This window comes from Rhyacophila brunnea, unplaced genomic scaffold (genome assembly GCF_057557595.1).
Source record: "Rhyacophila brunnea isolate RB1 unplaced genomic scaffold, BYU_Rbru_1.0 scaffold_11, whole genome shotgun sequence".
Classification (NCBI taxonomy): Eukaryota; Metazoa; Arthropoda; class Insecta; order Trichoptera; family Rhyacophilidae; genus Rhyacophila; species Rhyacophila brunnea.
The window spans coordinates 34,611,302-34,636,971 of NW_028232763.1; the positions used below are offsets into that span (position 1 = coordinate 34,611,302).

Genomic DNA, 25,670 nt, shown 5'->3' on the forward strand with positions numbered 1-25,670 from the left:
CCAGTCATAGATATATTTGTCATTGTAGCTTTGCTGAATGTCATTTTTTATAATAATATAACGAATTGGTTTAATAACAATAAAACACAATAAGTTTTCAATTGATAGACGTAATAAGATATTAAAACACCATTTGAAAAACATTCTGTCATTTGAATAAATTCTCAAGCGGAATATAAATCCATAAAATAATGCACTTTGTGAAAATTAACATTTTTTTTTTATTTATCATTGAATATACACAAAATTGAAGAATGTAGGTACTATGACTATGTAGTATTCATTATTCATTGACAATACATATTTTACTCGTAGAATATACCGGTGTGTCGCGAATTTTTTTCGATACTGTAGTAACTACCAGTGGCGAAGGGTGGAGGTAGGCTGTTAAGATCCGCCATAAATAGTGCACACTAAACTTTGTCAGCCATATGCAGTGGCGCACCCAGGGAGGGGAACAAGGGGCCCTGGCACCCCCCAAACATAAAAAATATCAGAATGATTTTAAACATTGAAACTGAAAGCCAATAAATGAAAGCACGGCAAAAAAAAATATTTGTAATTCTCCAGCACCCAATTATTAGATTTTAATTTCTAAAAATTTCCAAACACTAATGTCGGGTTTTTTTAGAAACCCAATCCCTAATGGAACTGTCAAAAAATTCTCGGTGTCCATCCGAATTCCGGAGTGGTGTAGGTCATGGCTGGAGAGGGCTGACAGGGCTCTAGCCTGAGGGCCCGGGCTGTGGGGGGGGGCGGCGTGTCGGGTTGACCAGATAAGTGAGATAAACACACATCATAAATTAGCTTTAATAGTAAAAAAAGTCGCTAAAAAATATATATATATATATAATTGTGCAATATATTTTCTGATTATTATGTATCGATACTCGACAGCTCCATTATTAAAGTAGATTTATTAAAAATTTAAACAAAGTTTAGTGTGCACTATTTATGACGGATCTTAACAGCCTACCGCCACCCTTCGGTACCAACTCTACCTGTCAATCTGTCAAATAAACCCGCGATCTCCACCAACAACCACCGGTCTTCATACATCAGTCATAACCTCCTTGTCAAACATAATCAACCACGTCACCATATAGATACATAGTTACATAATTATAATATGCTTACGAAATAATGAACATTATATGAGCAAAACTTGGCAGATCCACTAATCCAGATGTCTAGACTCTAGGGGAAGAAAAAGTACATACCTAGCTGTACACGGTATTTTCCGACCATGTCCGATCCTAATATGATCATATGGGCCTCCACAGAGTAGACGGTTGTATTAACAGATTTTTTTTTTTACGAGAAATGGATGTCAGCCACTTGCTCAACCTATTAGGACCATACCCTGACTGACACACAAATTGAAAAACAATATGTGTACTTGTAAGACCCAGGATTCGAACCTGAGACCCACGGAGTGATAGTCCAGCGCTTAAGCCACGCGGCCACCGAGGACACATCGATGTCGGTATCCCGTACCCTAAAGACCTAAAGGAAGTAAAGTAGGTAACGATATTTCTTTTACATTCATCGGATCTTCATATAATAATAACGAATCTCCATTTTGAGAGTACATTTAATGCTTCATTCAGATGTGGTGCAAAATACCGAAATAAATCGTATAGCTACCTTATCACCGGTCAAGACCCAAATCTTCATGCCAGCTGCCCTCAGTGCCTGGAGAGTCTCAGCCACGCCATCTTGGAGACGATCCTCGACAGCAGTTGCACCTAACAGTGTCAGACCATCTTCCATGCCCTTCCACCGGTCGGTCGATTCAGAAGCATTTCCGGATTTTCCGATAATATCCAGACTTATTCGGCAAAGCTCTGTAAATGGTAAATAATTCAATCAGTCATTAATAGAGAAGGCGTATTATATTCGCTGTCCAGGTGAGTACCATTATCCATTAAACTAGGGTTACTTAACCTTTTTAAGCCGCGACGTAGATTACTTAGTTTCGGTTTCGCGACTCAAGAAAAATCAGTCCGAGGTTTGTCCACAACATAAAATTTTTCCATCTAGAATCAAAGCCGAGAATTTTTTTAGCTCTCCATACCAAAAACTAAAATACTCAATACGATGATTTTTTTCGCCGAAATTGAAAATTACGTCCAGAACCCATGTCTTGAGCTTTTTCAACCCTTCCTACTAAAAAGATTTTTCCAAAGACTTGTCTGAACAGATCGCTATTTGTTATAATATCAAAGTTTATGTTATTTTACATATATTATTTTGAAAAAAACACTTTCTGATATAGTATATAATAACCAATAGAAAAAATCTTTTTTGAAAAAAGTAAGTCACCCCGACGGGGAATCGAACCCTGTATCTCCCGAGTATACGCCTCATCCGTCGCATTACCATTATGCTACGGCGTGACATACTAATAGCGAACAAATTTTAACTATTGGTCAATTACTATACCTACCCATCAGCGTTCCTTCCAAATCAGCTACTTTGGCAATCGATTTTTGTTTCTTAAATCAAAGTAGGTATATATTACTATTACTTTTGATTACTAACCGACGTCGTGGAATTTCTCCAATATTTTTATAGATGTAGCTACTTGCACTTGCTAATAATTTATAATTAACTATTTCTTTTATTCCAATCCTTTATTGCAATCCAATCAATATGCCAAGCGACCAAACTATCGATACATATATGATTCATTCGAATTGTACTAAATGAGATGCTACCTTAGTCGAACAAGAACTTCTTGTAAACCACGTGTTGAAACTGTGAACCTACAATCCCCTCCAGTGCAGCTAATCGCACTTCCGTTTTCAATTTAGGAACGCCCCAAAATTTATCATTTCATTTTACGCTCCCGTGGTGTACGGGTCTATCAATTTGCGTAATTTGAAGCTTTTTATAATAAAAATATGTTTAAAACGATCAGGAGTGATGTTAGAATTATTATTTGTGAACTTTTGCGAATAAGAAAAAGAGTCGCATCTAAAAGACGGACCGATACATTATTTAAACACGCCTATAGCACGTCGTGTTGCCGCCATGAGAGGTGCGTCACTGAGAAGTCTTCTATATGGGACTACAGCGACTTCCTATTATCGCCGAATATTGTTATCGGACAGCTATAGTATATTATAGTATGTCTTCTTCTTCTTCTTCCGACCATGTCCGATCCTAATAGGATCATATGGGCCTCCACAGAGTGGAGGTTTGTATTGACAGATTTTGTTTTTACGAGAAATGAATGTCAGCCACTTGCTCAACCTGGTCCATACTCCACAAATTGAAAAACAATATGTATTGTGTACTTGTCAGACCCAGAGCTCGAAGCTGGGACCCACGGCGTTATAGTCCAACGCTTAAGCCGCGCGGCCACCGTGGGTGAAATATTACAGTATAGTGACGATATAACCAAATCATTCTACAGTAGTATCATTGATACTGTAAAAGCGATTTACAGTTATAGTGGTATTATAAACTATTATTGACACTGGACACAGGTATATTGTAGCAAACACTGTCAATACACTTTGGTACAGTACGATGCCACTGTAGAATGTTTTAGCTATGTTTTGAATTCCAACAAGGACAAATAAATTAACAATATTGTTTTGCAATCAATACCTTCATTAAGTAGTGTATACTGTTTCTCTGTCAATTGTTTGTATCCAATGGCCAGCGTCCTCAGACCCTCCTCGGCAAAATACTGCACGTGGGCATTCGTCGATTCGATCAGCGGACTGTCGAGGCACAGTGGTAAGATCGCACTTTCCGCGCCCTTGCAGAACAGCCAGATCTGAAAAATGCCGAAGAGTCGGTGCGGGGAGAAATACCGCCGACTGTGTATATAAGAAATGCGGCCCATAAAGAACACAAATTATCTAGTGCAGTACTTCACAAACGTTTTCATGCCAGGGCCCCCAAAATCAGAGAAATAAATCCAAGGCTCCCCTCAAAATTTTTAGTCTTTAGTGACCAACAGTACTTTATTTACCATTAATTATTATTATATGTACATTTTTATTTAAAAAATAAAAACAATTTAATGAGAGGGTGTGATTTCATACTTTTACATACTACATCAATATCGTGTAAATGTTTGAAATGCTAATTCGCAGGGTCCAAAGTCTCCGTTGAAAAACACGACCTGTATTTATTTTAATTACTAATAATGATAAAAATGCTGTTTCTATTATATATATTGTCTCAAAAGGAAAATTATGATTAACTAGCTGACTCTCGCTGGCTAATTGATTTGGGATTTCTCACAGACATCATGGAAAAATTGAATTCTTTAAATTTGGAGTAGCAGGGGAAAGACAAAAACATAGCTGAAATGATAAGCTCTGTAAAGTCATTTAAAGCTAAATTGGATTTGTTGATATCACATCTGCAGATCAATTTTCTCGTGCATTTCCCACATATGAATAAAATGCTAGGTAACAATGAATTAAACGGGTCATTATTTATTAAGCATCTTCAAGTGTTAAAAAAACAATTTGAAGAGAGATTTTTGCAGTTTACAGATATCCTACTACTATAATACAGTTTCCTTCTGTATCAATCCTTTTACTTGCCAAATAAATGTAATGGAAATGGCCGCATGTATTGCATATTTTGTTCAAAGTAAGACAGAAGAACTAGAGTTAGAAATTTTGGAGCTTAAGAATGATATTTTGCTTAAATCCTTAATATCAGAGGACTTTTGGAATACAGTGGACAGAGAAAAGTTTGAAAATTTTTGAAAAAAGCGGCATATAAAATTGAATCATTTTTCGGTTCGACATATTTATGCGAATCATTATTTTCAAACATGAACTTAATAAAATCAAGATATAGATCTCGACTCACCGATGAGCATCTTTATGATTGTTTGCTAACAGGATTATAGTCATACTGTCCTAATTATGAGGCACTGGCCAATGATATGCAATGCCAAAGATCACATTGACATATTAATATTCTATTTTTTTACAAAATGTTTTCTTTGTATTTGTGTTTTTTGTTTACTTTGTTTACGTTTTGTAAATACATTTCTCTGTGTATGCAATTTGAATAATAGCTTAATATTTTGAAACATTTTTGTTTATTATTTATTAATAAATTATGAATATAAGAAAATAAATTATGGGAAAATGAGAAGTTATGGAAGGAGTTTGTCGATTAAAAATAGGTGGTGCCCGCCACCCTACCGATATTTTAGAATGTGCTCTAGAGTAAAAAAAGGTTGGGAACCCCTGCGTTAGAGTATGATAGACTTTCTACTGCTGAATTAAATATTTTTTGTAAACGTAGCCGGATAATGGATTTGACTGATTACATTCATTTAAAAACTGCAAGCACGTGTTGCTGAAATTTATTGTTTTGTGTTAAATATAAATTTAGTGGTAATTATTTTTAGTTATTTTAGTAGAACATAATATGGTTAGCCATGTTGTGTTTAAAGTTGGTAGCCATACCGAGAAGCAACACGATGATATAACGTTTGATAATAATAAAATCGAGGTTCTACTGTGCGTTATACGCAAGAAACATGGCTTCATTTTGCCGAAAAATAGGCGCCCTCTTATATATCATTGCTCTGAGGCCGAAGAGCTTTTCTTTGAAATCTTTTTAAGGCCAGTTTATAAATGCGTAGTCATGCTTTAAGTTCGACGAGTTGATGGAACTTAAAATGTCTTGATATATGTCTTGATGATAACGATTGATTCTCTTGTTAATCAACAATTTTCACATTAATAATAGTATCGTCAAAAAATTAAACGTAGGTACTTTAAAGGTACTTTAAGGTATTTAAAAAATTAATAGGTACATACCTTTCCATTTTCGTCTTTAACAATGATAGACATTCTTCTCCTTGTAGAATTGAATTCGATTAAATTAAGCTTTTCAAACTTTGCAACGTTTCCATTCTTGTATTTCAATATCAGTTTATTCGACTCGTCTCCGTAAAAGATGATGCCGCGATTCGCAGCCGCCTTTACGAATGCAATCTCGTCCGAACTCATCGCCTGATAGTCTGGAATCCCGATTTTAGGATCGTCGATATTATTGTTTGCGTTGAAGCCTCCATTTTTATTAATCTTGGCGAAGTACGACTCCTCGATTTGCACTGTGTGACACAAGGCGAGAATAGTGAAGAACAACGCCAGATCTGGCTAAAAACAACAATAAATTATTGGTATTTTGTATGGTTTTTTTATCTCACGAAGGCGCGCCCCCACTCCACTAACCGCGCTGCGCTGATTAATTAATAATTTAAAGCAGGGGTAGTCAACCTTTTTATACATACCGCCCACTTTCGTATCTATATTGGTAGTAAAATTTTCTAACCGCCCAGCGGTTCCACAGTAATGGTGATTAATATTATAATGATGTATATTAATAATTACTTACCAAATACTTTATGTCAGACTTTCGCTAAGTTTGGCATGAATATTTATAAAACAACTTACTGTAGTTAAATCTAAAATTTTCCTCTTACTCCAAACCCCTACCGCTCACCAAGAAAGCTGGTATGCCCACTAGTGGGCGGTGGGGACCAGGTTGACTAACCCTGATTTAAAGTTTTAATTATTCATTAGATAAAAATATGCTATACTAATTTAGGCATGCAAATAGACACTCAGTCATAAAAAAAATTGTGCCCATGTCTAAAGCTCAAATGACACCAGCAGACTCTCAAGCTGATCGTTTGCCCCTTATGTCCTGCCGACGATTGTCAACAAAAATGACAGTGTAATCGTCGATCCAACTGTCACCAATCTTCAATTGAGTTGTAATCAAAAAATATGAGTTAATTTATTTTGGCCACGACTCTAGGAACGATCCAAATTGACATTTCACGATCGGGCTCAATCGGCGTAGATGATCGGAGTGAGAATCTGCCAGAGTAATGTGTTCAAACTCAAACATCGTTTATAACTTTTTGATACCACAATAATTCTTATATTCACCGTCATTCAGTGTGTTTTTTCATTGCCTTCACAATTCGTAGTGGATCTTGTCCGTTTCCGAAAGATATATTTTTATTATTATTTATGTCAGTGCTTTGCCACAGTCCTACAAACATATCTAAAGAACGGTCAAAAATGGAACTACGAACTACGCATATGGACGCCATTTTGAAAATGTCATTCTAATGTCAGATTCTCTCCAGTTGTCTTGATTTTCGACTGTGGCTCCCCATCCATTCTTAAGATAAGTTTGTAGGCGTGTACGAGATTGTGGCATGGCTTAGGATTGTTATGTCCGTGCTGTCTTGTCTGTTAGACATGCCACATCGGAATACTGAAACCCCATTGAGAAGGCTGCTCGACAGCTAAGTCACGATCCTCAGTCATGAGGTCGTGACACTCGTGACGAAGAAGAAGAAGAAGAAGAAATAATATTCCATTCATTTAAATAATTTGATTTATTTCTATTCCAGCACATCTATTCTGTACACAAGACTACTATCGGCCGCTATCGAGGGTAGTTTTCTTATATTTGTATCGAAGTATTATAATTGTTACAATAAGTGCTAATACTTCGACTCCATTTAAACAGTCAAAACTGTCTATCTCGATCTATAATTTATCACACCCAAGAGAGGTGCTGTTAAAACATAGCACTTATTGTAACAATTACAACTAACTTATTATAATTGTTACAATAAGTGCTAATACTTCGATACAAAACTACCCTCGATAGGTGTCGTAGAGCCCGATAGCATTCTTGTGTATAGAATAGATGCGCTGGTTGGTCCGGACCCGAAACCACCCTTGTATGCGCGCCTGAAACTAAAGCAAATATATTTTGTTTAATTTTAATTACAAATAAAGTTAATTCTATACAAACTTTTAAGGTCTCAATCGATTGAACTGTCTCGCCCGATGTCCATTCACTGTTCAACTCGTAAAGTCGTCCATTGCTCTCAACATAAAGCCCCCCGTTAACAGAACACTTTTGGAAGTACATGTCGTTCTTCGTAAGGGTTCCTGTCTTGTCCGAGAACAGTATTTCCACCTGCCCCAGCTCTTCGTTGAGATCAGAATTGTTTGCCAAAGCGGTCTGCATTGTCTCCGGACACGTCAAATCTTTATCCCATTGTAGGTATAACGAACCTTAAAAAAATATAACAATAAAAATTAAAATAGGTGTTTCGTAAAAATAGTTTTTTTTGAGAAATTTATACATAGAAATCAAGTATTTACTAAATTATACATTAACTATACTAAACTAAGTTTTATTAAAGTACATTGGACGCTCCCAGCGCGTAACAATTAAGGTGGCCATTCGATATAATTAACATGCTATTTAAATGTGGTAATTAAAAAGTAATTATCTAGCCAGCAGTCAATGTCATAAAATTAAAATAAAAAAAGTAATAAAACTAAATATTAAAATATTATTGAATGGCTTAGGATTCCTGGCTTTTCCTATGACCAAAAGCTTCAGTTTGTGTGTTCCGGTTGCATTGGAGCACGGCATAATTATTGTGATGCGGTCCTTGGGCACTTTCCTCCCTGGTACATTACTTTCTTCGCGATGAACGTACGTTTTACGAAGGAGAAGTTTCAAAAATAAACCCGTCTCATCTGCGTTGCATACTTGTGCGCGGCGGACTACTGAATTTGACAATCGAATACCGGGGAATTATAGAGCTCGATGTTGTGCTTTCAACTGGTAAAAATAAGGGCGGATTATAGTAGTTGTCAGATAATCGAGAGGCCGATTACTGAGAGTGTATTGTATTAACCCAACTGCATACCAAACATCGATTTTCAATGTATTTACTGTCACCAATCGGCCAGGAAGCCGATAACGCCAATTTAGGAAACACTGAATAATACGTTAATCAATGAAGGATCTTGTTGTCTCCTATTATCTATTTTTCCTTTCGATTATTTGTCAAACGATTATTTTCCGACTGCCTTCCTTCCTACAAGGCATGCTCGATTTAAGTTTTGTACTATGTATTCCATTTGAGTCGTTTTTTGCGACCCGGGTTTCGCCTAAAAAAGGAGGTATCATGTAAGAATATTATTGAATATTAATTTTTTATGTGACTAATAACCTTTAAAGACTGATATCATAGATACATCTCATTAGTTAACTCCATTAATTCCCAATACGTTACCATTGTTCCCAGAATGGACGATTTTACACCCCTTGAGTGTAGTATTTTTATTGTTTACACTTTTTTTACTAATGAATAATGATCTATTATTAGGTTTTGACAATTTATATATTACGCTTATCGAGTGTATTATTGATAAAGTAGGGGTTTTTTTATAAACATTACAACTATTCATAATTTGTTTGTTATATATTTTTTTATTGTGATCCTTGACTTAATAGGTGATAAAGTTTTTACCTACTTTATTGTATTGATTTGTTATATAAGTTAAAGTTGATTGTATTTGTTGTCAGTATGTAGCTTTTGCTAAGTGTACATAGTGCCTGAAGATGCCGAAAGGCGAAACCCAGGTCGCAAAAAACGACTCAAATGGAATAGTACAAAACTTAGATCCATTAGAAAAAATAGTTTATTTAAACAATAACGTTATATATTTACCTATAAACTTATGCAACTCAATAGTTACGTACAGCGATATGGGAATGCAATAATAATAAAGCAATAAAAATGAGAGAACATCTTGAGCTATTGAATAAAACGAATAGTCGCTGATGATGTGTCCCAAGTATTGCTGATGTCCTGTTCTTATCATCTCCAAATACTTCTTCAATGCGAAGGATATGATTATTTCTGCGACCATTATGACGATGAAGAAGATCAGATAGTTATTAATGTACGCTTCGCATGACGTAAACTTATTGGATGCGAAACGGGAGTTTAATGAAAGTTTGGTTTCTTTTCCTGAAATGAGAGAAAACGAGAAATTAAAAAAAAATAACATTTAAAGTTTATACCTAATTACTTAGTACGCCTTACCCTCGGATCTTTAGATCTGTCATTTAACAGAGTTACAAGATGCGAGTAAGACAGTCACGGCTAGGGATTCCAATCCCGGGATTTATTATTAAATATTTTCGATACATATGAATCCCGGGATTGGTAAACATAATCCCGAAACTTTCGGGATTGATTTTTTTATCAATTTTATGGAAAATAAAGTAAAAACGAAAATATAACAGAAAAAATACTCTTAATAACAAATAACTACATTAGAAATAAACTAAGTTTGAATGAAGTTTGATTTATACCCATGTGTAAGTTGCCGATTTATTTTATTTTTTCACATAAATTAATAAAAATGAGAAAGATTGGAAAAAACAATGCTTCGTACTTTTAACATAGTAATTCCACCATTATCTCATACGTTTTACGGCAGTTCCATATTTGGCTCACTAATTAGATTTATGAAGCGAAAAGGCCATAACTACACCATGCTTATTAGCTTTACTATTTTAAATCTCGCTAACCCATTCATTAAGTCTTTACTATCAGGAACAGCAATCTCGTATTAAATTCACATTATTATTTATATTACAATATTATTTACTCCATTAAACTTATGTATTTCCAAGACGTACAATATTAACAATAAATGTCTTAAATAGTATAAATTATACTAGATTTATTTTTGACCGATTTTATCAATGTTATTTATAAATATAACATTTTTACATTAACAATGGAAAAAAATGCCAATCCCGGGACCAGTCCCGGGATCCCGGGATTGTCAAATTGTAATCCCGGGATCAGAATTTTGGCTCGGGATTGGATTCCCTAGTCACGACGAAGGAGTCCATCGAGTTGACCGATAAGATCACAGACAATATTATGACTAATGCCACCCGTAGGTATTAATACCAGAGAATCATTAATCGATAGCCCAGCATTGAACAGTAACAACTCAAAAAACGTAGTTTTGAGAAAGATTTGACAAGTTTTAAAAGGAAACATATCAGAATGTATCTATTCAAAATTGAAACGTATGGCCAATCGCCAGTTTTAAATGGAAACAATTCGAAATGGATCTGTACAAAATTGGTTTTATTTGATAGTTTGTAAAATTTCATATGGGTTTTTTAGCTCTCAATGTATCTAAATTATTTTATTTCAATTGTTTCTGTACAAAACTAGCAAGACCTCATTTTTACGAATATTTTGATATCAATATCGCAAAATGTTGAATTTTTGACTTGTTACCTACCATTCAATAGCCATCGTAATGTTGTCAAAGATCAACATGGGTCCCGCTTCATTGGTCATCGCGATCCTCCGGAATGGATTAAAACCGATTGCGTCGTGGAATTAGGTTCAACAATAAATTAATTAATCCTAGATTCGGCATTTTATTAAATATATAATAAATCACATCAAGTAATATAATAATAAAACAATACGCACATATGTGCACATTATTCAAATGAAAGAAAAGGGTTATAACTGAAGATATAGTATTTCATTAAAGATGCATAAATTTAATTTTAAATCACATAATATGTATATGAGTCACCTAAAATCTCTATTTATTAGCCCAAAAAATTGTAAATTAATCAGTAAAACAACGCCTATAATCAAGAAATTTGGACTATATACGATAGAAAGAGCAGGGCTCGAAATGAGATGGAGCGCCGTTCCGGTTCATGACATCGAAAATTATCGCTCCGTCTCGAATATAAAATGGCAGCTCTCTTTCTGGTTTGAAATAATATGTTGGATTTCTCGGTGTTTTACGTGATTATGCATATTATTAAGAAGAGTGTATTGTTTTTGGCTAACTACATACAATATTATTGATAACGGAATATCTTTCCGCGAGGTGTTTTTATGCCCGAAGGCAGCCTTGCAAATTGGCAAACAACTGTCATAGAGAAACGCGTGAAGTTATCTTCAAATTTGTAGCAAATTGATTATTAATTGGTCAGACATCCTTTTTGCTTTAATTTCATACATTCAGGCTCTATAGAAGTAGTTTTTTTCGGGTCTTGAACGATTCGGCGCCGGCACAACTGGGCACTACGCAATCGAATGAAATTCGAAAATAAATAGACGTGCATTAAAGGTAATTTAAAAACATATATTGAATTCTTATATATTATTTAATACTTGGTGAGAATTTAAATATGCACACGTAAATAATGATTTAATTGTGCATATGTTTAAGTTCCAACGAGAAGAGAGGTTCTTTTATTTGTATATGAAGCGCCAGGCAAAATAATTCAATCCGCAATAAAAAAATATTATGTTAAGAGCAAAATCAATTTAAAGTGATAGAAACTTATTGAACTTCCTCGCCTACTTTCTGTATTAAATCCTAACGAACGTATACCTATTTATTTTATTAATCAATTTTATATCATTAATGGCGTCCAGTTGTCCCAGTAAGTACCTTTTATTCAACGTGTTTGTCTGTATCTGTATTCGTTATTACCAGGGAACTCAGAAATAATGGGAACTGAAATACCCAACGGATGTGGAGTAACAGGCAACCGATATCGAGTGTGGAAGAATATGGGATAAAATTAAACACGTGTAAAGAATACGCTTGTCCTTCGGTCTGACGACTGCTCATTGTTTATGCATTGACGCTCATTAAATATCGGTGTATTTGAAAGTTGTAACACACACTATTGTATGTCTATAATGTGTGGTTCATTTTCGTAGGACACTCACACATTCAAAACCCTGCGTCAAAATGTAGTGTATTGGGGAATAGCCTATCGGAATTATATTTATTAATCTGCTCTGTGGTTATTACATACCTGTATATATTGTACAACCGATAGCCCATTCGGTATTTTTTAGTCTTGAACCTCTCATGATAAGATTTTCCGTACTGATTGGAGACGGCGATTCACCAGCAACAGTTATTTTCCCATGAAATGTGTAAATGTCCGCCTCGGGCTGTAGACATTCTATTGATATCTTTGTCTGAGAGTACTTTTCTAAAACACAAAGATCATTTTTAGAAATAACCCCACACTGCAACAACAAATGATAATAGCAACCTTATCGTTGGCGGCAATGTTTTTGAAACTGTGGAAATTTTTTTAATCTCGGGTCTCTTGTCACAACCACATATATTAACACAAGATACGAAATCAACCTCGCCTATATGTAGGTCATATTTTGGTAATCAAACGCTACTAAGGCCTTGTCCACATGGCGCGTTTTGACTCGCTCGCATTCCAGGTACATGTGACCTCATTAAGCCGTCCATAAGCACTCGCGCCGTGACGACTGTCTCGCGCGGTCGAGGTACATTCGTCGATGTTTTGTAAAAATGGCAAATAAACCAATATGCTATTTTAGAGAAGGAGGATTTTTAACTTTTGACATTTATTTATTAATTACATGTGGATGATTTTAATGTCTAACAAATTTATAATAAAGCTTAGAAAAATACTGTCTTTATAATAGGCTTTATAATATAATATTTTAAAAGGCCTAATATGTCACATACGCTTTTTATTCGTAACACTAAGTGGATATTTGCCCTTACGATTATCGTTTTAAGTACTTTCATGTACATACAAATTCGCCGTTTTTACACAAGAAAACTAGTGAGGTACATATTTTTTTTTCATTAAAATCTCAAATTCACCAAAATGGTGAATTCGCCCTTTTTACAGAACACCGACGAGTGACCTCATTGAGGTGTCCACATTCACACGCGGTGAACCGCGGCGAGACACGCGCCATGTGGACAAGGACTAAATAACGGGGCAATTGGGCAAAAGATAATGCTAAAGGACTATAATATGAAAATCACTCACCAGGTGTGCTACCAATTAACGGAGTAGGAACCTTCAGCGGCTTCAGGCTCGTTTCCCCGTCCAAGTTGGCGGTCGTGACGAAGCACTTTCCTCTGTGATCTGAACTCCACAGTAGGACTGCATCACACGGGACGTCGCAATCTCGTCCGATTCGAACTAAATCTCCTATTCTCACCTCGTGGCATTTTATTGCTTGTAATGTGGAATTTCGCAATATTGTCACTGAAAATAAATAAATAAATAGATGCTTTTAGTATGTAACCTGATACAATGATTGACAACACAGGGTAACCACCTAATAAATGCGTCATGTTCAACATATCGTCTTTTTTGATGAAATGAAATTAGTTTTGTGGCATCCGACTCCAGTCGAAATATGATGTTTTTAAAACTATTTTCAATATCGACTGTTTAATCTGCAAACCAGTAAACTGCAGTTTTGACTAATAATAATATTTGATGGAATTTTGTTATAAAGAATGGTTATAAATGCGTTATTGTTCTCCACACAAAACGGATGGCAGGTACCAAATTTCCAATATAATAAATGTAACAACTCCGCTCTTTATATAAAATTTCTTTATTTATACAAGGGAAGCTAAAATAGTGTATTAATACATTATGCAGCTCATTTGTAAAAAATCAAGTGTATTTTTAGAATTGTTAAATTCCGCTCGATAGTTAAATTATTATGTTTTTTCTCCTTCCTGAACAATTTGCCCAAATGGCGATATGTGTTTTAACATTTTCAAATCTTGTGAAATTCAAATAAATTTTTCTTATATATTGCTAAGGAAGTGAACATATATGACAGGAGGGTGTATTTTGAAAAGGGTCCCAAAAAATCCGCCCGAACCAAAACCGCCCGGACATTGCCGCCAAAACAATTTAGAAATGAGACAATTCTTATTTTTACATAATATTATATTCTATATACACGAATAAAAACAAAATAGGTACGGATAAAGATATAAAAAATAGTAAATATCCCATTAAGGAATTCAGGTATATGCAGCTGCACCGGATTAAACACGTATTATCGGCATTTTTTTTTTGTTTTTAGTACTAAGTGTTACAAGCTGATGATTTTAAGTTATTACTATACTAACAGCTGCAACAGATTAAATCTCTAAGTACACTGATTATCGTAAGTATGTAAATTTCTATCGAAAATTCGAAAAAGTCGAAAAACCAAAAAGCGCTTTATATTTATATATATTATACTTATATATTTTTTCGAGCGGTTTTGTCTAGGCGGATTTTTCCGGGCGGTATTGACGAGCACTGGTACGGGCGCAATTGCTTTGGCGGCAATGTCTGGGCGGTAATGTCTTGGCGGTTTTGTCGGGGTGCCAACTAAATATGTACTAGAAAAAAACTTTTTGAAAATATACGACACCCAGGGGGATTCGAGCCCGCGCCCCCTGAGAACCGTACTCATGAGCCCCGACCGCTAAACTACGTGTGTCCTATCTAATTGTGACGAAATTACGCGTAGCTTAGCGGTCAGGATTTCTGCAATTTTTTGTTGTAACTTACTTGCACTTGCTAATAGTTTTATTTTTATAAAATATTTTTATTATTCAACGAATAATTTACAAGCTTTATGAATGTAACATGCATACTTTGAAAACGCCTCAGAGAAATATATAACCACTAGAAATAATGCACATGGTTACGAGCTCGAATACCTAGACCGGAGCCTTCGTATGTTCGATAAAATGAAAATCACATCGATGGTGGACAGTCCACGATTGGGTATGGCATACGAATAAAAAGAATATTATACACATACCAGGTTCATTATTAACGACAGAGTCCACTCGATGTCGAAGCCAATCTTCGTATCCTTGCTTTACCATCGTCACTGCAATCACGAAGACGAGAGGCAGTAGACTTGTTACTGGAGATACAGGACTATCTAGAATAATAAAATAATTCACCATAATAGCGCCTGTATACGTGTAGAGTTGGGTATTTCCCGAGAAAATCTCAATCTCGAGATTCGGGATTTCCAGAGAAGAGTTCTCGAGAATTCTCGAGATATCGGGAAATTATAAAAAAACCCGTAAAAATCCTATAATCAGTGTAAAAACAAACAAATTTCAAAAAAATATGATTTTTTTATATTTATCTAAGAAGACAAACAAAATAGAAGTAGGAAAACAAAAATAATTTAAAATATTACTTATTAAAATAGAATTTCAAAAACACAGACCGTCAATCGCTGCGTCGGGCAATCGCGTACGCCGTTGAGATACAAAATTCCGCGATGTTGCCAAAATTGCGCGCATTTTGAGTCGACGTTGGCTTAATTGTGTTAAATACCCCGATCAGTCTTTGAACGTTTTGTGTTTTCTGTCCATTTTTTTCATATAGAAAATCGGGGTTTCAATTAATATTTGATAATAAAGAAATCCCGAAATGTTAAAAATTTCAAATATCTTGATTCGGGATGGTAAATCTCGAAAACTTCTCGAGAATTCTCGAAACCCAACTCTATATACCTGCATGGAATTACTTGCAGCATTAACTGTTTATACGTAAAAGTACTGACTGTCTCGCCAATCTCATTCTTCAAGAGTAACCGAAACGCGATGTTGTCATTTTATAGTACTATTTGACAGGTAGTAAAAATCGGTTAACCTCAAAATAAGTCTCTGCGCGGTGTAGTTCGTTTTTTTACCGGCAGGTTCGCCACTATCGTTGCGCAGGCGCAGATATCGAACAAATCCAACTGTCACGTGAAAGTTCACGTGAAAACTTTTTTGATTCATGCATGCAATCTTGTAACTTGCATGATAATACATGTGAATTTTCTTGCTATGGCCGTAATAATGCGTATTGTTAGCAGAAAATCCATGCACGTGTAAACGGGGTATTATGTTTCTACTGCCAATTTATTAAGTTAAGGGTAGGTACGTAATTTAAGTTTAGATCCCGATCGGAAGATCCAATAATGACCCTTAGTTGTGATTATATTATGCTGCACGTCGCGTATTATTATGTGACGTCACTACGTAAGCTGCAGCTACGGGAAAAGTGTGTGATATCGTTTTCTTGGTGTTTAAAATGTTATCAGACTAATGCTCCCATCCCGTAGCACATTTTGAACCTTTAAACGAACATTGTCAGTAGGCAAAATCTGCCAAAATCACCAGAATAACAATGAGGTCACCTCACGTTGTACCGCACTGCATCGACACCTGCATGACTCAATGAACGTTTTTTTTAACATTTTCTACAGTCATTCGTTCGTAAACATGTAAATGAAGATCATTCACGAAAAAATAAATGTACAAATACAATAAATCATTACCTATTACAACTGCAAGAATTGTTACTATTAGAAAATATATATTTGCTATTCTCCTGAATTGTTCCATCATATTCTTGGGCAGGAATGTTATCAGGGTATACTTTGACGTCGTCATCCTGTTCGTTTTGTTCTTGTCGTCCAATGAAACCACTCCAGCTGTGATTTTTCGTGTTTCGCCAACATTGGAAACACGGTTACCCTGTAACAAAGACACGACACAATATAGTTTTACAATATAACTAGGTTTCCCCGAATAGTCTTAATTAGGTATATGGTAGAGTTTATAACTGTACTGTATATATTATTAAAATCCTAACGGTCGTGAGTGACTATTGGAGGGTTTAGGGTCTTGGAGATCTGAGCCATTGACTTTTGAAGCTCACCACGATAAAACATACAATAAAAACATAGATTCCTCCAAACCAACCAACCCCGCACCACACTCGGTCTTAATCGACCGTATCACGAGGCCCTACGTTTGTATGTAAAACATCAGCAGTTTTTTACGCCTGGGAATGTCTCAAGAGCAGACGCTCTCAAGTGAGTTTTGACTGAGTTTACTGAAAGACGTAATTTAATCAAAAGTGCCATGGGAGAGAAAGGCACGGAGACTTAATAGAAATATGAATTTAATAATAAATAAGATACAACAAAACAAAGCTAAAACAATACGGACAAACAAAATTATGTGAAGAGATCTTGACGACCGCAATAGGACGCCGCATTTCTTCGCTCTCGGAGCACATTCTCGGACATTACATTAAAATAAAACATACAATTAAAATTGTAATCTCAACCCATTCGATCCTTACACCGGATCAAATACACGTTGAAAATATAGTAAGTAGGTATGTTTTTTTGATCAGGCTCTGAACCCGCGATCCACGATTTCATCATTATACATTTATATAGGGTCGCCGTTCTACGTGGACGCGAATAGATTTTTATGACGCTCTAATATCAATACATGGCCCCCACAAGGGAGCGACTGACAGGACTCTAGCCTGAGGGCCCGGGCTCAAGAGAGGCCCGGCATGGTGGGTCAACCAGATAAGTGAGATAAACACATATCACAAATTTGCTCTGATAATAAAAAAGTCGACTGCGGCGCTATTTTACTTCAGGGTTATTAACTATTGTGTCGATACCCGATAACCCCATAATTCATGTAAATGTATTAAAATACAACAGTAGCTAAAATTACACTGAATACCCTTAATTTTACATCGAACACCATTTTGAAAACGCTACTGTAGGGCATCGCTCTGCCTTTAACCTTGGCGATAGGTAAGGGACCCGCCAAAGATCCTACCCTAGGGGCCCGCTTTAGGATGTGGGGGCCATGGTACTCATATATGTGAAGAGGTAGATTTTTTGTTATATGGCATATCTAGCTCAGACGGTCAAATTATTTTGTCCACGAGACGGAGCTATAACTTTATAGATTTCTCGAACCAGAACGGCGCTCCGGTCCATTTCGAGTACTGCGAAGGGTGGAGGTGTTACTGTAACTGTTACTGTACTGGGTAACTGTTAACATCCGCCATAAATAGTGTACACTAAACTTTGTCAGTCATACTATAATCATAATAAAGGTAGCGTAGTCCATATAGTCGATAAAACCATTGCAATAAATAATGTAGGTATACCTCGTCTACACGTGCATAGATTTACTGTTGATAGTACGTATTATCGCGGCCATAACAAGAAAATGTATGGGTAAACATGTATTATCCTGCAGTCGTTGGCAAGACTGCATGCATGAATCAAAAAAGTTTGGAAGCTTCTGAATTTTCATGCGACAGTAGGATTTTTTCGATCTGCGCAGTAGAACGATAGTGGCGAACCTGCCGGCAAAAAAACAAACTAAATGCTTGACCGATTTTCACTACCTGTCAAATAGTACGAAATAGTAGCATAAAATGACAACATCGCGTCTCGCTCACTCTTAAAGAATGACTTGGAGAGACAGTCAGCACTTTTATGTGTAAACAGTTATTGTCACGATAGTTTAAAATAGGTACGCACTATTGCTGCTAGTAAATCCATGCACGTCTACGGTCGCTATAAAGCTAACCAAAATTCATTTTGTCATCATTTGTCATCATATATCCAAGAGGTAAAAAACGTCCACAGGGTAGACCTAGAGACCGCTAGATCGATGAAATGATAAAGTTTTGTGGAAGCACGTGGCAACGCAACGCACGAGACCGAGAGAAGTGGAAGCAGCTTAAAGAGGCATTCATCCAGCAGTGGATAGATTCAGGCTGATGATGATGATGATTTGCTTTGTTTCGATGAATGAATGCACACAACTTAATTATGACGGAGATATTTTATGATCTGATTATTTTGATAACAATTAAAATTAGTGTGAACCTATATTGATAAAAATAAGCGTATAATATTCAGATAAGCACCACATCAGAGTACACGAATAGGTACATCCTTGGTTATCGATAGGAACAAGTTGTTTCTTCTTGTGACATATGTAATGTACTACAATCTCGATTACCTGCCTCAAAACAATCTATTTATTACCTAAAATGGTATCTATTACATCATAGAAGTTATCTAGATTCTAGAAAATTTACTATTGAAAGTAACCTATATATTATTTTTATTAAATCACTGATCATATTATTCACGTTCAATCTGAACAAGTTTTTAGTCGTTTTCATAATGTTAAAAGTTTTTCACTGCTAACGACACGCCAGGCGTGTGGCCATTAGATACTTATACTATACCAAATTTCCTTATCATGATAATTGCTACACGCCAGGCGTGTCTTTAGCAGTAACCGAGTTGTAGTAATTAACTGGTCAGCAGTGAATGTGTTGGTTGCAGCGTCAACATACTTTACGTCTTTACGACATACAGTTTTTGTGTTTTTGCATTGCTAATGACTTTTTCGTATCATTTGTGGCATATTCAACTATTCGGGGTTCCCGGTTCCTACTCGCAGCACCACACATACATTTTTTTTTCCAATGAATTTTACTACCTGCTTACAAACATGGTCATAATTAATTATTCGCCATATAGATTGATGAGGTCTGCACAACAGAGGGTACATCCTTGACAAACATCCTTTGGACTTATTATTTTAAATAAAAATAAAAAAAAACATCGATTCATTCACCTTTATTAAGACGCGACTAAGCCGGGTCGCACAGCTAAACTCGTTTTGACTGCAACACGTCGAATATGTCGATGTGATTTTATTGTTATTCACAAAATACATGTAATTTAATGTACCTCCACATAACTCGAATACGACATTTTAGGCTGAAAAAACAACCGGTGTCGAAAGCAACAAATTTCACTCGACATGGGGCGCAGATAGGTATACGTTAAAGTGCCCACCACCACCCGTCATATATGCACAACCGTGGATATGCACGGCCGCTTTCTATGACGCTTTAAACGTGTCTGAAAGAAGTGATTTTAAGTGCTCATTCCGTCCCGAGACGGAGCCGCACGGGACTGATGCTGCAACCATGCACCGTAGTGCTGAAAGAAGAAAGTTAAGAAAGAAAATGTTTGTTTTTGGACTGGCTCTGCTGTCCGCTGACGTTAAGCGCTTTGTGTACCCGCATACTGAGTGTCACGAATTGAAATGGATGAGTCTACAGAAGAGTCGGGACTATCCCGCTCCCCATACGACGTTGCAAATTTCTCAAATGCCGCAAAGTTGGCCTCGGTTGCTACCAGATCTCCATGACCAATTGGGCCCGTGTGAGGACGGACCCTGGCAAACAGCTCCGCTCGTTCGAATTCCATAAGCGGGCAATCCCAGAGGATGTGTTCAACATCTTGGTGGTCATGCCCGCAGGTACAACCCGGCCCATCTACTATCAAGCCAAACTCGTGGAGTCTGGCGGCGAAGTTGCCATGGCCGGTGAGGAACTGGCTAATCCAGTGCGAAGGTTGGAGTCTTCTAGTTTGGTGCCTGCAGAATACGTCTGGAAAAAAACGGTAAGTGTGCCGCCCCTTGGGGGAGGCGGTCCACCTCGCCTGCCATGCCGCAAATGCGGTCTTGTACACAATGTCACTTACAGTCTTCCTGTAAGGAACGTCCTCGGATCTCTGCGGTGGTGTCAGATGGACACCGGCGAGTATTGTGCTGATCCCCCTCAAGGATCCTCTGACTTGGACGTGCAGATCGAGGGGTAGCACCCCCGCGAGTACGGCAAGCGCGTCAGTAGAAGTTGTGCGGTAGGCTTTGGTAAACGAGATCAGCGCAAGTCGCTGCCCGCTTAATAGTGCGCGTCTCACGAGAGTTAAGGAGTTTACTCGAGAATGCCAAATGCTGGAGGCGTAACCGGCAATTCCCATGAAAATTGCGCCGTATGCAACCTTAAGGGCTCTAGGCTTAAGTCCCCAATTGCTGCCCGCCATTCGGGCCATTCTCTGATAGGCCGAATTGGCCTTAGAGACGGCCGTCTTGGCGTGGTGAACGAAAGACAGCTTGTCATCAAGAATTACTCCCAGATACGTAACCCTTTCGGAGAAACGCACTGAGGTCTGGCCAAAACGAACCGTGGGCGGCCGTCGAGTTATGTTGACCCGAGAACTACCCCTGAGGAGGACAGCTTCCGTTTTGCTCGGGGCAAAGGTCAGCTTGTTCAGCAACCCCCAATTAAGGATTCTGCCCAAGGCGTCCGTGGCTGCACGCTCAAGTGCCGGTCGGCTCGTCGCCCCAATAAGCAGGAGCAAGTCGTCGGCGTACGCAACGAGCGTGCAGCCCGGAGGCAGTGGCAGGGACAGAACGTCGTCAAACAGAATGTTCCACAGAAGGGGTCCCAGGACGGAGCCCTGGGGACACCCCATGGTGGTCCTCCTGTGAATCAGGCTGGGGCCGGAGTCGTAGGTTATCTCCCTATTGCTGAAGTAGCTTTGAACTAAGGTAAAGAGGTCCCCGGGGATCTGTTTCAGCCTAAGCTTTGCCAGAACCAAGGGCCACCACGCAGTATCAAACGCGCCCGCGATGTCGAGAAAAATCCCGGCAACGAGGTCCTTGCCAGAGCTCTCCACAGAATCGATCACAAAGCGAATCGCATCCTCGGTGGACTTTCCGGGTCTAAACCCAAATTGTCTTTGCGAGATTGGACAGTTTTCCGACAGGTGGGACTCAATCCTGCTGTTTATCAATCTTTCCAATATCTTCCCGAAGACGGGAAGGAGCGTAATCGGTCTATACGCTTTCGGGTCACAAGGAGGGCGACTGCCGGCTTTGGGGATCACCGTGAGATGACCCTTTTTCCAGCAGTCGGGGAATATGCCACTAGCAGATAGGTATAATACTAAAATGTTGATCCGGCACATGTGCACGTGATTTATATTCATTTTGGCTAGCCGCATGACGTCTTGTTGCAGCAAATTGCAGCATTGCGACCAGTATTGATTTATATGACGTCACATGATTTTGGATATTTTAACCCCCCCTCAACATCACATTTCGTGGCCATTTGCCACCCTTATTTCACATTTTTGACACCCCCTCCCCTAAACGTTAATAAACGATCCTTAAATCCCCAATCGATGATATACATATTGTTTACTTTGTGACGTCACATTTTCTACGACTCCTCCTCCCCCGTTAGTCACAAATCAGACCCCTTCCCCCCTAGAGTGTGACGTCATATATGGACGGCCCCTATATCCCAGTCGAGATGGATATGCAACACAAAACCTCAGATTCAATGTAAATTTATATTTTCACAGTATCTACCTATCTCACCGAACTAAAAGCGAGTTGTGTGTGTGTAAGCATTGCGTCCACAATCTAACTTTGTGATAGGAAAATTTCACATATTTTTGAAAGATAAGGCATTAAAATACAATATTTTTGGATCTCACCTTATTTCGATTATGACTTCGGATGTGATCAATGACAATGCATATCGACTTCCCCAATCTCGCAAGACATTTTTTCAACAATGAATATATCAAACGATAACACATCATATAATGTTCATTCGCCAGATTCGTAAAATCATGTAATTTCACCTTTATGATACATATTAAAAAATATATTTTATACCTATTGTAAAATATTTTTTTTACGTAGGTGCACACATTATATTTTAAATTGAACGTTTCATAACGTCTTGATCAACAATGTCTGAGCCCTCCATCTCTATTTAGTTTAGAGCATTCATTAGAGTGTTTCCCAACCTTATTTCTGCTAAGCCTCACTTCAACGCTTCAAAAATTTCCATGCCACCCGTATCACAATTTTATAGTTACCTAACAAATTCTGAAAAAAAAATTGCCTCAAATAAAAGATGCACATAGGCAATACTATTTTTAATTTAACTTTCGTAAGTACCTAGATATAATGTACCTATATTACGTTATTAGACAACTATGTAGAAAATTAGTGCGATCCTTGTGCTATGCTTCGACTTCAAAATTCAATCATTTAATGATTTTCAAGGTGACCTTTTTGCCCCCCAAAACATTCAAATTTCCCTCTGGTGGGGCACACTCCCCACGTTGGGAACAGCATAAATCATCGCCAGCGTCCGATAACGGATATGGCACAAAAAGAAGAAGACACACCTTTACAATAATTATTGATTTTCAATCTACGAGAAAAATAATAAAATTTTTTTTAAATTGGTATTCTTACAAATTCTTCGAATAGTCGAATATCATAATATATTTTGACATAATCTGATAAAATATTTTAATCCGATTGTAATACGGAAATAAAAGGCAGGCATATATATACCTACTTACACAAGAAATAAATAGACTGATCCGTATAATTAATTGTTCGATTTCTAGATGCGCGTTTTTAAACAGGAACCTCACCTCATCATTTATTTATTTATAGCATTACAACCCTTCACGGGTTTCGTGTATCGTGGTTTAGTATAATATGGGCTTTATTTTCGAGAAGTTTTGTTGCGATATCGATAATTGAGTTGAAAGTCTTTTAAAAGTTTACTAAATGAATACCGATAATGAAGTATATAACGTGTGCAACTTTCGTCAATATTTTGTCCACTAGTTTTTATTTATACTCGAAAACAGGACGATGTTGTAATTATTATTTCTTGGAAAGATAATTTTCATTCAACAAAAAGAATCATGTACCTAAATGCTTTTTCTCCAGAATTACTAGTTCGTCATAAATTTCACTTAGTATATATTTTTATCAGCTTTATCATTATAGACACAATATATAGATTAAAATAATCTTAACAGGAACTATAAAACCTTTATAATTATAATGTTTATAAGTACATATACGCGTAATCATAATTATTTTTATTTTTAATGGTTACGAACTACTCAATACCAATCAATTTTTGCTTAAAGAATTAGTCACACAGCTATGCACCATTGATCCGTTTAAAAAATGATTTAACCTGTTACACAAACACTTCGATAATACGTTTTATTGAACAATAATAATTATATTTATTTATAATCCGACGGTCGGAAAGATATACTGTGATATAATGTACCTATAACCTTGTAGTCTTTGACCACGTAAACGTCAGGTTTTTTCTCTCTCTCTATTGCAGTAGGCAAAGTTGATAATCATTTTTACATTGATACATAAACTGTCAAAGAAATAAAAATAAAAATAATAAGACTCCCGGTAGCGATACCCAAAGACGCAGGTCGCAGGTTCGATTCCTGTAGGGTGTCTTCCTTTTTTCAAAAAAGATTTTTTCTATTGACTATATCCCAGGGTCCCAGGTTCGAATCCTGGGTCTGGCAAGTACACATATTGTTTTTCAATTTGTGCGTGAGTCAGGGTATGGACCTAATAGGTTGAGCAAGTGGCTGACATCCATTTCTCGTAAAAAACAAAATCTGTTAATACAAACCTCTACTCTGTGGAGGCCCATATGATCCTATTAGGATCGGACATGGTCGGAAAAAAATATTTTCTCATGGGTGTTTTCAAAATTATGTATGTTCAAACTTGGACTACTTCAGCTTCATGCATTTCAATTGTATAATTTTATATTGTATCCATGTCGTCCCTAGATAAAACACCGCCTCTAGCCAGCGCCAAAATGCCGCCTCATTTTTTATACAGTATGTTTATTATCCTTTCACGAGTCCACTATCTAAGACATGTTTTGTATGGATACATTACTAACAAAATATCAGACTAATTATTCGCAAATCTGCACGTGTCATTTCTGGTCATCAAGGACGTCGAAGGGCAACGGAAATAAACTAGATATCGCGAACCCGATAAAACCAGTGAGATGATTTTTTTAATGGAAAGATATTTTCGTTTTTCCTAAGTTTAGGTAGCTATTTATACATATTCCAAATGATTCTCCTCGATTTGCCGCCCTTCGAGTAATTTCCGCCTCCAATCAACGGACAATCTGCCTACCCCCACGGGACGTCACTGATTATATCGACGCACTATTTATAATTCAAAGTTCAAATTTGATATACAGTGTATTTCAAAGATGGCAGCATTGAGTTATTTTGTATGGCTTCACACATGTGTGTATTCTCTATTCAACAGTAAATCAAGGTTGTCTGGCGCCCAGGTTATAGAAGTCGAAGTGGGTCCTTGCCGTGAGCCTCCGAGATGATTGGTAAGGCCTCTAAACAAAAAAGATACCGTATTCATCTCCTG

General features: G+C 37.0%; 1 protein-coding gene across 1 annotated transcript in view; it reads right to left on the reverse strand.

Annotated features, from left to right (window-relative positions):
• The window catches only part of LOC147078662 (phospholipid-transporting ATPase IF-like), a 44,252-nt gene that overhangs the window by 9,862 nt on the left and 8,720 nt on the right, over positions 1–25,670 (reverse strand). The window contains exons 2-10 of the mRNA XM_085960445.1: positions 17,045–17,243; positions 15,521–15,646; positions 13,726–13,947; positions 12,712–12,894; positions 9,554–9,856; positions 7,834–8,099; positions 5,811–6,152; positions 3,619–3,790; positions 1,648–1,847 (exon numbers count right to left, since the gene is read on the reverse strand). Coding sequence (XP_085816571.1) covers positions 1,648–1,847; positions 3,619–3,790; positions 5,811–6,152; positions 7,834–8,099; positions 9,554–9,856; positions 12,712–12,894; positions 13,726–13,947; positions 15,521–15,646; positions 17,045–17,243 — 2,013 coding nt within the window. The remainder of the gene's footprint in view (positions 1–1,647; positions 1,848–3,618; positions 3,791–5,810; positions 6,153–7,833; positions 8,100–9,553; positions 9,857–12,711; positions 12,895–13,725; positions 13,948–15,520; positions 15,647–17,044; positions 17,244–25,670) is intronic.